Source organism: Eretmochelys imbricata, chromosome 5 (assembly GCF_965152235.1).
Source record: "Eretmochelys imbricata isolate rEreImb1 chromosome 5, rEreImb1.hap1, whole genome shotgun sequence".
Classification (NCBI taxonomy): Eukaryota; Metazoa; Chordata; order Testudines; family Cheloniidae; genus Eretmochelys; species Eretmochelys imbricata.
Genome location: NC_135576.1, coordinates 105,272,702 through 105,287,241, shown reverse-complemented (window position 1 = coordinate 105,287,241; position 14,540 = coordinate 105,272,702). Strand labels below are relative to the sequence as shown.

Genomic DNA, 14,540 nt, shown 5'->3' with positions numbered 1-14,540 from the left:
GTGGTCCCCGCTATGACACGGTACTTGGCATTTATCCCAAATCCCGTGTTCTAGCGAGGGTCTGGTGTACTTGTTGCCACCCTCTACTCTTCTCAGTTCATCTCACATACTAAGGAAAATTGACTGGAATAGTTATTGTGGAATAGCTTTCCATGTGGACACTCCATTCTGGAATACAAGTCACTTTAGTCTGGAATAATTAGTGCGCTTCCAAAGTGAAGTAATTATTCTGGCATAAAATTCCGTTTTTTATTCTGTAGTACAGTATCCACAGAGGGAGCTAGTCTAGAATAGTTATCGCAGAATAGCTTATCCTGGTCAATTTTCCTGTGTAGACAAGCCCCAAGACCCAACATAGAAGTTTGGGACAGGTTGAGAGGAGACGGTCACACAGTGAATCTAGTACCTTGCAGCTGGGAATTGTAATGAAATTGTTTTGCACGGGGCCAAAGGTTGGCTAGAACAAGACATACAACTTGGTTACAAATAAACCCTAAACCAGAGGAGGTGGGGGAGAAATATTGCTGTACCCTTTCTTCTCTCACCTCACAGCTGTTTCTGTATTTACTATCTCTTACACCATGTTCCAAATGTTGCTTTCTCACAAAGCAAGTTGGCTCTTGCCTCAGTGTTCAGTTCCCAGGGAAACATGGTGGTGCTGGGAGAGTTATACATTTTTTGTTGTAAGAGTAATATCACATTGGCTTAGTCTTTTACTAGTGGATGCTTGGAGGTGGCCTGGTTCATAGCTGGCATGAGTTTTGTAATATTAGTTTAGTCCTTATAAAGCTTTTCCATATTAGTTTTCACAAACAAGCAAACAGAAACAACCATCAAAAAAAGGCCTTGCCACTTTATTCAGTACAGTTTGATACAATTGTTGATGAGGAGGTCCAGGGCTGAGGCTAAGCGTTGTTGTAGGTCAGAGCTTCGGCAGAGCTCTGTGGAGAAGCTTGACAGCACTTGACTGTCTCATGGCTTGTTTCTCTCCAGAGTTAGCCCGTCATCCACATGACTTCACTAACAATATTTTTTAAAGAAACCACCGACAAAAACAAAACCACCACCACCACCAACAACAACAAAAAACACCACCACCTGCAACCTCTGCCTGCCTTCTCCAAACACTTGTATTTTCACAGCCTAAAATGCCAAAACCCTGCTGTAGAAGCATAAGCAACGTAAGAGAAGAAATAGAAGTTCAAGGTTCACCTGCAGAACATATTAGTATGTTTATCAGGTTAGTTAAGGCCGTGACACACTGAAGGTGCAGAGAGAAGGAGCAGCAAGGGTTTCAGATTGTGTGGTGGGAGCGATAATGAATGTCACCTGGAGCAGAGACAGAACGTTTGGCACCACTGGTATATGTGTTTAGAATGAATGGGATGGTGTGTCTTTAATAACTGCAAAACACCTTATCTTCTCTTCTGAGCCAGCTTGCTGCCATATTTTGTGTGTTTACCTTTCTCTTACAGGCTTCCTGTAGATTCTGGGGAAAAAAAGGCATTTAGAAGCCTTATTTCACTTTTCAACTGGGAGGTCGGGGAAAAAATACTTTTCAGTGTCACATTGGAAAACGGTTTAGCAAAATAGTCTTGTGCAGGTCATATTCTTTCTCTTTCCCTGAGCCCTCACCTTTTTTTTTTTTAAATTACTATCAAACCCCCACTCCCTCCCCCTCCCCCCCCCCAGGCATATTTTATGGCTCAGACATGAACCTTAGCAGCCATTATATTTCCACTGTGCTTGTTTGCAGATGTCAAGTTAAAGATTTGCGTGGTACAAAGATTGCGTAACCCCTTCAGTCTAGTAAAAGCAAAAACAAAATCACCTCTTCTCTGAAAATGCATTTCATACATCTCCATCTTTGTGATAGCACTGAAGTCATTATGTAGCAGTTGGCCCTGATACGCTTGCACAGACACAAATTGAGTCCGACAGGACTGATGTCTCATGGACTTTGCTGTCATTTGAAATGCTGGCACGAAGATGGTAGCGATGAAAGCGGGGAGCTGGTGCCTTCAGCACTTTGCCTATGAAAATTTCTTGGATTCATAACTCTTGATAGTGGTAGCTGATTCAAGAGGTAGTTTTACAAAAGAGATTGATAACAGCAATAGATTTCTAACATCTGGTCATCTCTTTTTTTCTTCCTTGAATAGATTCTTTCAGCATTGCACTATAGTATAAAATAGGCTCTTCATGCTACCCACAAGTCTGTAAGATCCATCAAGTGGAATAATTAATATAATTCCCCCCCTTCCCTTTTGGTTTTTATCTTCACTGCATGGAAGCTACTCACGCAGGGTCATGAAAAAGATAGTATCTGGTTTTCTTATTGTGCTTGAGCTAAGTTTCAGACCTGCCAAAGTTATATCTTACAACTCTTTTGAAAAGTGCAATTAAATTGCAGTGTTATTTTAGTGACACAGTCATGCTATTTTGGGATATCTCTAATATTTCCTCTCAGAGGGAAGCATTTCTATGTTCTGCAATTTCTAATATTGCTTGGGTGGAGTGGATTTACCAAAGAATAAAATGCATTTCTTCTTAAAGGCCTGTATTGTTGATTAGTTCTTATATAACATGTTAAAGTACACTGACTGAACTGAATATGGGCTCTTTATTCATGATTTCTATATTGCATAATTTAAATATACAGGAAAATCAGAGAGGAAATGTAATCTTTTAGACATGTTGGACCAAAACTGAATATGAGTTTTGATGTGTTAATATGGGGGATCCAATAGGCTAGCATTGCAAAGCCAGTATTAGGAATAGTCTGAGAAGCAGATTTAGCCCTGTCATTCCTACCTGATGCCTGGAAAGCAGCTTCCAGTATGTCATTTGTTAGTGGACTCTTATCCTGGACGTTGAATCCATTCTTAAACCCTTCCTTACAGCATCAGTATGCCTCATTCTGGTGATGTATTAAACAAATAGTTCATTAGAAATGACAACTCATTCTCATGGTGTATTACTCAAAATGCAGTGCTGAGCCGGCAAAACAAGATCCAACACATGGGGTCGGTTGATCTGAACATGGGAGAAGAAAAAATGTACTGGGGACAGGATGCTCTGTGGCTGCAGCATTCTGGGTTCAGTACTAGAAACATCTGCAGCATCTCACTACCTTCCATGTATACAGTCTCCTGAAGATTCTTTTAAACTGTTTTGCCTCCAACAGTAAATATTGGGAAAAACAAAAACAACCCCCTAACCATATTTTGCTCTCTCTCTCTCTCTCTTTTTCTCTCCACCACTCCACAGGCTCTGAAAATACTTCATCAGAAATTTCAGACCGGACAGACTCATAGTGGCTTCTGAGCCAGTGAGACTGAGGCTGCCAAAGCATGCTGGTGCCAAGCTGTCGGATGATGCACGTAGCCAGGCCAGTGGTGGTGCTCCTGTGCTTTCTGCTTTCTGCTGATGCTGAAAGTAAGCTTTACTTTTCAATGGTCTTGAGGTTTTAGCCATAATGAACAGTTTTGTTTTCAGCTAATAGTTGCTGAGGGCCTCTGAATAAGTCTCCTTTTCAATAAATCTTAAAACTCTGTGAGATTCTCTGGCTCACAGCCAGTATTTGAACAGGTTTGTTTTTGTGACTCCCTTACCATTTTTCCTCTTAATGCCTCTTTTCTTAGTCATGTAACAGTTTCTACTGTTCTCTTTTCCTTTTCCTTTCTTTTTGCCTGTTAATTGGTAGAGATAATACTAGTGAAATTATATAGGCAAAATGAAGCCTAACCTTGTTTACCAAATGGCAAAGATCAGTTAGTTCCATTATGAACTTGTTTACTTCCTTGGATATTTCTTTTTAAGTTTAGTAAAATAAACAATAGACTGTTGAGTCCAATTAAAATTCCAGGCGCTTTGTAGCTGTCACAGCAGCTGTTCTAATGTATTATTTCCGACAGCTGTCGTGGAGTACAGTATTTGAACAAATCAAGCAGAACTGACAACTTTGGTCTGAGTGGGTAGTATAGGTATCTAGGTTCTGTGTATTGGACTCATTTTATGATACTGCAAGGTTTTGGTCAATTAGCTTACCAATTAATGAGAAGATAATATCTTCTTTTTAATTGGAAAATAATTAGGCCTACCTTGTTTACATGTGTTGTTTTTCCCAGCTGTCCTGTGGCTTTTTGCAGAAATGTTATACCAACAAGAAAAGCCACTTGCCTGGACCTGTTGACAGGCTGGTTTACTACAAGCTGTTCAGTTCACTTGGTACAGCAGCCCTTTTCTCTTGGATTTTCTTAGGACTATTAAAACATCAGCATTCATGAACTCCCCTCTCCCCCCACCCCCGATTTTAAAGTGGATTCTGATCTCCCTTACAACTATGAAAACACAAAGGGGCAACTCTGTTGAGATAGACAGAGTTACAAGAGAGTAAAAGTGGTGTGAGATCAGAATCGGACACTATTTTAGTGAGAATACATTCAGTTCTTGTTAAGGCTGTTACTAAACTCATTGTGGACTCCAAGTGCACTGAATTACATTGAGACAGCAGCTCTTAAAACATGGAAATGGAAAAAAATTATTAAGGCTCTGTTTTCTAAATATAGCCCCATGAAATTGAAATACATGAAAAAACAAGCATGCACAAAACATACATGTTTGTAGGGTACTGACAGTTGAGATTACAGTATTTGGGTTGTTTCCAGACTGTTAATGACCAGCTGGGATAGTTGTGTCTAAGGTGAAGCCAAGGACATTTTAAGACTTTAGCCAGCAAATAATTAACTGGGAAGTAGCTCAAGCACTAGACATTTCTGCTGTTTTAAAGCACCACCTATTTTAAAAGACAAAATCTATGCTTAGTGAACAACAGATTTTGGAATCTGGTATTGCTTTTCTGTGTAAAATGCCAGAGTACTGTACTTCTGGTGGAGCCGAAGTGAATTTTTGTGTGTGTTTATATTGCTTGTTCTTTACCAATCAGACAACAACAATTGGCAAAAGGACCGCTGCACTGTTGTTCTTCTCTTTTATAAAGCTTATGACAGAAGGGAATATACTCCGTTGAGGACTAATGTAGGATTTACTTTCAGACAGGCTGTACTATAAAAGCACTTTAATAAGGATCTTAATAGTGCTTTGAGATTAGTTTTTCAAAATTATTGTGTTCCTCTCATATTTCTTTAATACTTAAAACAAAATGTGGCAGCAGGCTCTTAGGCATTGTTGTGGGAGGAGGTTGCTTTGTTAATAAGTATCTGTTATTAGCATGCTGCATCAGCATGCAGATTAAGGGTTGTAAGGTTGTGCTTTAGGATTAGGATGAACTTTTGTAGCAGTTATTGTTGATTAATCTAGGCTAAACACTAAGGAATGGTCATGATGGGTAGAAAAGTGATGCAAAAATAAAGATTATTCACCTGTAACCAGAATTATTGCAGATGGTTTCTGCAGAGGTCAGGCACATCCCAAGAGTGGAAATCTGCAGAGGCCCTTTAAAGAAGATGCTTATCACATGTTTAGTTTCTTTGATTTTTGCACACTGACTTATACCATATTGTTGTGTCGTTGCTCATTAATATTTTACTGTGATGGTATTGGATAGCAAATGTGTCCTGATTGCTTTCAACGTAAAAAAAAAATTCCATCATGTTTCCACAATTCCTTAAAAAATAATCCACAGATCAGCCATAGGCCAGCTGAGTTCTATGACAGAGAAACTGACAGCTGATCCGCTACCCTTTCTGGAAGGTGTCCCTGTAGTTAACGGGCATTACCAGACAGAATTTCAGGGAACCAGGGCAGCCAGCCAAAGAGGGATAAATTAAGTTAACCACATCTTGGAGGGGTCGATAGCCTTAACATATCATCTACTATTATTGTGCACTAAACTATTTATTGCTCATTATTGTTGTTTGCCACTAGAAGAAAGAGAAAAAATTTGTATGTTTAGATCTATATTTAAAAGATTTAAAAACAGGAAAAATATATTTTTAATATCAGAAGGCTATCGGACATGTAGCTAAAATATCAGTATCAAACTAGAAATGGAATCATTACATCATTGAGAATTTGCTTCTCTAAGGGAAACTGAAATTCCTGAAACTAAACCCAACCATATGTATACTAGCCATGATTGTATCTTGGAGGGTCTGAGATGACATTCAAGAGTAATGAGTGGTTGGATAATTGTATTAAACAAAATAATATTTTTGGTACATGTGTTTTAAACATTTCCCTTTATGATCAATAGGGGTAAAACTGAATTGGGCAGTATAGCTTATGTTTTTTTATGGGGGAAATGCAGTTTCTAACCTGACCAATTTAAAATATTTAGTTTAGTTAACTAACAACATTCTAAAACCTTGCATGTTTCTTTAGCTTAATTTTCTTTTACTACTTTTGCTTTTAAATAAAATATTTACTTTTACTCCAAAGTGGAGTTGTGATACACTGAAAGGGAAATATGCTATGACTAATGAATGTAGAAAGTGGATAGATTTTTTAGCAGTAGTGGGTGATCCTAAAAATGATCAGTTCATATATTCAAGCTTTTATGAGAAGAGACTTTGATCTGAGATACCCTCTGCTGCCTGATTTCATTCTGGCTATAGGTATAAGGTCTGATCCTGCCAAGTGGTGAGTGCCCACATTTCCCAGTGACTTCAATGAAAACTGAGCATGCTTGGTACTTCATGGGATTGTCCCCACAGTGAGACCAACTCTTTGCTACTTAATTGCTTCCTCTTCTCAGGTCTGCTGGAGCAAGACCATGCAGACACAAGGGGGATAAAGGAGGGGAATTCAGAAAGTTAATGTAACATTTTGGTCATCTGAATATGTGGGTTCAAGTTTTGGCTGAAGGTTTAATTCAGTTTTAATTTGATCTGAATGGGCCCTTGGTAAATGTTACTGAATTAATGAATGTTAGCTAGATGCTCTTAGAAGTGTGTGTCTTGTTTTTAGTGAGCTTTGACTGTCTAATCTGAAGAAAAAATCCCTGTATATGTGACTCTATAAATGTTGTTCCCCTTCCACTTAGTCCCTCTCCCTATACAGTTAAGACTGAGATTTTTGAGTTTCAAGCAGTTAATGTGCACAGACTTTAAAGTGTGTGTGTGATTATATACATACAAACCAATGCAAGTACTATTCACGCACATTTTATTTAAATTCTTTCTAAATTACGAACAATAAAATATGCATTCTTATTCTGAATGAAGGTATTTGGCTCCACTTAGTCCTGTAGTTAACATTACTAAATACACTGTCAGTTTAGGTGGGTGAGGTAATATCTTTCATTGGACTAACTTCTGTTGGTGAGAGAGACAAGATTTCGAGCTCTACAGAGCTCTTCTTCAGGTCTGGGAAAGGTACTCTGAGCATCACATCTAAATTCAAGGTGAAACAGATTGTTTATCATAAGTAGTTAGCGCATATTCTAATAAACCATTCAAGTTAGAAACAATGAGGAGTCTTTGTGGCACCTTAGACTAACAAATTTATTGGGCATAAGCTTTCATGGGATATAACCCACTTCATCAGATGCATGGAGTGGAAAATACAGTAAGCAGTATAAATATCGCAACACATGAAAAGATGGGAGTTGCCTTACCAAGCGGGGAAGAAGGGGGTCAGGGGGGTCAGTGCTAACTAGGCCAATTCAGTTAGGGTGGATGTGGCCCATTCCCAACAGTTGACAAGAAGGGGTGATATCAGCAGAGGGAAAATTCCTTTTTGTAGTGCTAACGAGGCCAATTCAATCAAAGTGGATGTGGCCCATTCCCAACAGTTGACAAGAAGGTGTGAGTATCAACAGAATTATCATACAAAATTATTTTTTTAGTGACCCAGCCACTCTGTCTTTATTCAAGTCTAATTTGATGGTGTCAAGTTTGCAAATTAATTCCAGTTCTGCAGTTTTTTCTAAAGTCTTTTTCTGAATTTTTTTTTTTGAAGAATTGCGACTTTTAAGTCTGTTATTGAGTGTCCAGGGAGATTGACGTGCTCTCCTACTGGTATTTAAATGTTACAATTCTTGATGTCTGATTTGTGTCCATTTATTTTTTTGTGTAGAGACTGTCTGGGTTGGCTAGTGTACATGGCAGAGGGGCATTGTGGTACATGATGGCATATATCACATTGGTAGATGTGCAGGTGAACGAGCCCTTGATGGTGTGGCTGATGTGGTTGGGTCCTATGAAGGTGTTCCTTGAATAGATATGAGGACAAAGTTAACAACAGGGTTTGTTGCAGGGATTGGTTCCTGGGTTAGTGTTTCTGTTGTGTAGTTGATGGTGAGTATTTGCTTCAGGTTGGGGGGTGTCTGTAAGCAAGGACTGGCCTGTCTCCCAAGATCTGTGAGAGTGATGGGTCGTCCTTCAGGATAGGTTGTAGATCCTGGATGATGCACTGGAGAGGTTTTAGTTGGGGGCTGAAGGTGATGGCTAGTGGCTTTCTGTTACTTTCTTTGTTGGGCCTGTCCTGTAGTAGGTGACTTCTGGGTACCCTTCTGGCTCTGTCAATCTGTTTCCTCACTTCCCCAGGTGGGTATTGTAGTTTTAAGAACGCCTGATAGAGAGCCTGTAGGTGTTTGTCTGTGTCTGAGGGATTGGAGCAAATGTGGTTGTATCAGAGGGCTTGGTTGTAGACAATGGATCATGTGATGTGGTCTGGATAAAAGCTGGAGGAATGTAGGTATAGCGGTCAGTAGGTTTCTGGTATAGGGTGGTGTTTATGTGACCATCGTTTATTTGTACTGTAATGTCCAGGAAGTGAATCTCTTGTGTGGACTGGTCCAAGCTGAGGTTGATGGTGGGGTGGAAATTGTTGAAATCCAGGTGGAATTCCTCAAGGAATTCTTTTCCATGGGTCCAGATGATGATGTCACCAGTGTAGCACAAGTAGAGTAGGGGCGCTAGGGGCTGAGAGCTGAGGAAGTGTCGTTCTAAGTCAGCCATAAAAATGTTGGCATACTGTGTGGCCATGCGGGTACCCATAGCAGTGCCGCTGACTTGAAGGTATAAATCGTTTCCAAATCTGAAATGGTGGGTGAGGACAAAGTCACAAAGCTCAGCCACCAGGTTTGCCATGACATTATCGGGGATATTGTTCCTGATGGCTTGTAGTCCATCTTTGTGTGGAATGTTGGTGTAGAGGGCTTCTACATCCATAGTGGCCATAACCTGATGGTGTTATCAGGAAGATCACCGATGGAGTGTAGTTTCCTCAGGAAGTCAGTGGTGTCTCAAAGGTAGCAGGGAGTGCTGGTAGCGTAGGGCTTGAGGAGAGAGTCTACATAGCCAGACAAACCTGCTGTCAGGGTGCCAATGCCTGAGAAGATGGGGTGTCCAGGATTTCCAGGTTTATGGATCTTGGGTAGCAGATAGAATACCCCTGGTCAGGGCTCTAGGAGTGTGTCTGTGTAGATTTGTTTCAGTGCTTCTTCAGGGAGTTTCTTGAGCAGATGGTGCAGTTTCTTTTGGTACTTCTCAGTGGGATAAGAGGGTAATGGCCTGTAGACTATGGTGTCAGAGAGTTGCCTAGCAGCCTCTCGTTCATACTCCAACCTATTCATGATGACTACAGCACCTCGTTTGTCAGCCTTTTTTATTATAAAGTCAGAGTTGTTTCTGAGGCTGTGGATGGCTTTGGGTTCTGCATGGCTGAGGTTATGGGGCAAGTGATGCTGCTTTTCCACAATTTCAGCTCGTGCACATGGGCAGAAGCACTCTATGTAGAAGTCCAGTCTGTTGTTTCGACCATCCGGAGGAGTCCATGCAGAATTCTTCATCTTGAAGTGTTGGTAGGAAGGTTTCTGTGGGTTAGTGTGCTGTTCAGTGGTGTGGTGGAAATATTCCTTGAGTCGGAGACGGCAAAAGTAGGATTCCAGTTCACCGCAGAACTGTATCATGTTCATGGGGGGTGGTGGGGCAGAAGGAGAGACTCTTCTGCTGGGCTAAAAGTAGAGTGATATAGTGGCCTGTTAACACCTCTGCAGTCATAGGACAAAAAGAGGTTTGTTTCAGAGGGGTAGCCATGTTAATCTGTATCCACAAAGACAACGAGGAGTCCGGTGGCACCTTAAAGAGTAACAGATTTATTTGGGCATAAGCTTTCATGGGTAAAAACCCACGGGTTTTTTACCCACAAAAGCTTATGTCCAAATTTTTTACCCACGAAAGCTTACGCTCAAATAAATCTGTTAGTCTTTAAGGTGCCACCAGACTCCTCGTTGTTTTTGAGGTTTGTTTGTTTGTTTGTTACAGATTGTTGTAATATGCCACATATTGAATGTGTCTGTTCAGTCCATGATTTTTAGCATCTAGCAGAGTTATGAATTTAAGCTCCCTGGCTCATCTTTTGAAAGTGTTGAGCAGGTTTCCTTTGTGGATGAGGACTGGTAGGTGAGATAGAGAGTGGTCACTTTGTGAAAAGTCCTCATCCACAGGTGATGGAGTTTTTGTCTTTTATCACTTTGCTGTGTGAATTCATTCGAAAGCTTAGTGATTGTCTTGTTTCACCCACATAGTTGTTATTGGGGCATTTAGTGCCCTGGATGGGGTACGTCACATGTCATGATAGGTACGTGTAGGACCCCTGGATGGGGTACGTCACATGTCATGATAGGTACGTGTAGGACCCCTGGGTCTTGAAAGGTATGTTGTTGGGAGGTATTGAGCATTGTAGGAGTGGGGGTACCTCTGCTGGTTTTGCAGCTGTGGTTCTGGCAGGGTCTGGTGCTGCTTTGAGTTGGTGTATCCTGGTCTGTGGGGAGGTTGGAGTGTTGTTTGAAGGCCAGAAGTGGGGATTCAAGAAAGATTTCTTTCATGATGGTGTCCTCATCGAGTATGGATTGTAGTTGTTTGAAGATATCCCGTATGGGTTCCAGCATGGGGTGGCAGGTGACAACTAGGGGGGTGCAGTTAGAAAGGGTTTTATTTCTGTGGAAGCAGGTTCTCATGGAGTATTTGGGTGCCCCATACCATGATACAATCTACTTCTTTCATGGAGTGTTTTTGTTTGATAAAAGTAGTTTTAAGTTTGGTAAGGTGTCTATTCCAGACTTTCTCCATGGAGCATATTCTGTGGTATCTGAGTTCCTAGCTGTAGATAACAGATTTTTTGGAGTCTTTTAGGTGGTTATTGTATCTATCAAGGAAGGTGTGGTGATCTGTGGATTTCTTGTATATGGTTGTCTATAGGGTTCCGTTGCTGAATCTGATTGTGGTGTCTAGGAAGTTAATGCTAGTGTGGAAGTGTTCTAGAGAGAGTTTAACAGATGGGTGGTGGTTGTTAAGTTGTAGCAGAAATCTCTGAGGCAGCTTAAGTCCAGAAGATGAAAACATCATCTATGTATCTGAGGTTTATCATTGGTTTTGTGGTGAATTTGTCCAGAATTTATTCTTCAAGGTGCCCCACGAAGAGGTTGGCATATTGGGGAGCCATCCTAGTACCGATGGCTGTTCTCATGGTTTAGACAAAGTGTTTGTTGTTGAATGTAAAATTGTCATGGCTGAGGATGAAATGGATGAATTTGGCGATGTGTTTGGGGTAGATATCTGCGTGTTGTCCATTGTCTTGTAAATATTTGAGGCAAGCAGCTATGCTGTCATGGTGAGGTATGTTGGTGTATGGGGAAGTGACATCCCTTGTGTTCTGAGGGAGGTTGTTAATGCTGTGGAGTTTGTGGAGGAAGTCAGTTGTGTCCTGGAGTAAGCTGGCCCTTTGGGTGGCAAGTGGTTTGAGGATGGTTTCTATGAGTCCTGATATTACTTCAGTAAGAGTGCTGTGGCCAAATATGATGGGTTTGTGTATCTTGGGAAGCATGTAGAAGATCCCTGAGGTGGGTTCATGGGGGATGAGTTTACAGAGCTTGTCTTGGAGTTGTTTGGGGAAGGATTTGCTGATATCTTTAAGTTCCTACACTGCATATAGCTTACATTTGTGCAGTTCCATCAAAATGAAATAAAAGCATTTTATGGGAACTGTACTACCCTATCAGTTCACCTTCAGGTCTTTTGGGGGGGGAGGGGCATTTCTCCTCCTTGTTTAGTTGGGTTTATTTCTCTTCTGATCCTGTGTGCAACTAACAAGAAGCCCCAGGGGCATTTGTGGACCAGGTCGGGAGCAACACTGAACAGAGTCAGAATCACTGAGCTCTGTTCTATGCCCACATGTCTCCAGGAAGCAGTGTCTGACCGTTCTGCCTTTAGCCCCAGTGCTCCTCCTCCTGGCTTAGTGGAGGAGTTGGAGAGATTACTACCTGATGTGCTGCTAATCCTCTTCTTTGGGCTAAGGTAATGGGGGTGAGACTGCCTGCATTGCTGCCTGCAGCTGCTATTACTCTTCTTTCCCTAGCCTTTGGAAGGGCCTACCTCTGTTGCTGCCCCATGTGAGGGTTTCTCAGAATCACAGACAATTGGGGAAGGACCCACACTACAGCTGGTCACTCACTTGTCCTGTGAAGGAGTCCTGTGTGGGGCTAGGTGGGTGCACTTGCCCTCTTTGCTCTTCTTTACCATTATCCAACACGGGGGCCTGAAGAGTGCAAAGAGAGTCCCATAATTCCTTCTCCTATTGGTTTCAGTGTTGCAAGGCCTTGTGGAGAAATCAATGGAGTGGACAGGAATGGGGATCCCTCTTCTTTCCCTCCTGCTAGCTCTGGTGTTCTCCCTATTCCCAATGAGGGTTCTAAGAGTGAAAGAGGCTTCTGCCCTGGTCTGGCAAGGGGGTGTTGGAGGGTCTCCAGCCCTGTTCCTTCCCCTTAGTCCTTTGAAGGTGTTTAAGGGGGAAGAACTTTCAGTTTTATTTGTCCCCTGCCCCAGGGAAGGGTCCAGTGGGCAATTCTACTTTGGCTTTGTTGCACCCCACCTCTTTCCTATTCATCTGTCACTAGGTTCTGTTGCAAGGCCAAGGGGGTGAGAAGGGGAGAAAACTGGACTGATCTTGCTACTCCCTGTGTCTCTCTTCCAGCACTGTGCATGGGGTGAGGGAAAAGTACCCTTCCCAGCTTTGTATGGCGGTTCAGCGTGTGGGGCCTGGTCTATGCTACAGAATTAAGTCGAAGGAAGCTGCTTTAAGTCGACCTGTTAATGTATGTGTCTACACTACTGGGTCCTTTACGTCGACCTAAGTCACCTCTGATGTCGACTTCCGTAATTCCCCTCTGCAAGAGGCATAGCACTTAGTTCGATTTTCATAGCCCCCCGGCGAGGTAGTGCAGATGCAGCATTGTGTATTTCGACTTAATGGCCTCCAGGTGGCGTCCCACAATGCTTATCTGCGACCGCTCGGGAGATCATTCTCAACTCTGCTGCACTGCAGCCAGGTACACAGGAAACATGCCCTCCCCTGCTAAAACCCTGGGAACTTTTGAATTCCCATTTCCTCTTTGATCAGCATTGGGAGCCTGCCAGTTTGAGCACAGCTGATCATGGAGACTACACGTCCCAAATGTGCTCCAGCCTGGTCTGCACAGGAGATGGGGGATCTCATCGCTGTGTGGGGAGAAGAGTCTGTGCAGGCAGAGGTCCGATCCGGCAGAAGAAGTGCTGACATCTATGCAAAAATCAGTCGTGGACTGCAGGAGAAGGGCTACATGAGGGACACACAGCAGTGCTGTGTGAAAATAAAAGAACTTCGCCAAGTGTACCAGAAGGCAAGGGAAGCGAACAGTTGTTCTGGTGCTGAACCCCACACATGTCAGTTCGACAACAAGCTGCGTGCTATTCTTGGGGGTGAACCTACTGGCACCCCCACAAGGAACATGGACACCTCACAGGTGAGTCTAGGGACAACAAGGAGGATTATATGTTGGATGAGAAAGAGGAGGAGGAGGATAATGGGAGACAGGCGAGTGGTGGATCCATTCTCCCCAAGAGCCAGGAAGTATTTTTAACTCTGGAGCCCTGTGAGTCACAGGACAACACGGTGGCCGACTGTGAAATAGTCGGGGAAACAGATGATGCTAGAGGAAACAGATGAAGTTCTCATTAAAAGTGCTCTTACACAGAAAAAAGGGCATGTAGACCCACCACACCCACCCACGTTCTGGAACGCCGAACCATGCGGCTGCTAATGTGCCTTTATTGTGCTCGGCATGGGTCAGCAAGTAGTTTAAATGGCTGATAAGGGACTGGGGCCCCACATGAGAGATTCTGCAATTTGGGAGTGAAAACGTTCCCCTTCACCCCGTTCGTAAATAGCTTCCCCTGGTGCTATGGGGAAGGGCCATTGTTCGACTAGCTACCTGTGCTCCTGACATGAGCCTGCCATAAACTTCATTGAAAGTGCGGTCTACTCACCATAGAGATCTACTCACCATGGCTGGAGCACCAAGGAGGCACAGTGAACAGTTATGGATTCTGATTGTTATGGCTTGCACCTAGTGTAATAAGGTTTTTTTTTTAAATGAAAATGGCCTTGCTATGGAAACATTTTATTCATATACAATGGCTCCTTTATTTTTTCCCCTGACTGACAGCTGGAAGCGTGTCCTTCGGCAGGTCATCAAAAGCTGAAAGCAGACTTTCGGTGATTAGAAGGAGGAGAAATAGAACATGGGAGGACATGTT

At 42.5% G+C, this 14,540-nt stretch overlaps 1 protein-coding gene across 1 annotated transcript in view; it reads left to right on the top strand.

Moving 5' to 3' along the window:
• The first annotated feature begins 3,353 nt into the window (after window positions 1-3,353).
• The window catches only part of PTPRD (protein tyrosine phosphatase receptor type D), a 409,661-nt gene continuing 398,474 nt past the window's right edge, over window positions 3,354-14,540 (top strand). The window contains exon 1 of the mRNA XM_077816430.1: window positions 3,354-3,438. Coding sequence (XP_077672556.1) covers window positions 3,354-3,438 — 85 coding nt within the window. The remainder of the gene's footprint in view (window positions 3,439-14,540) is intronic.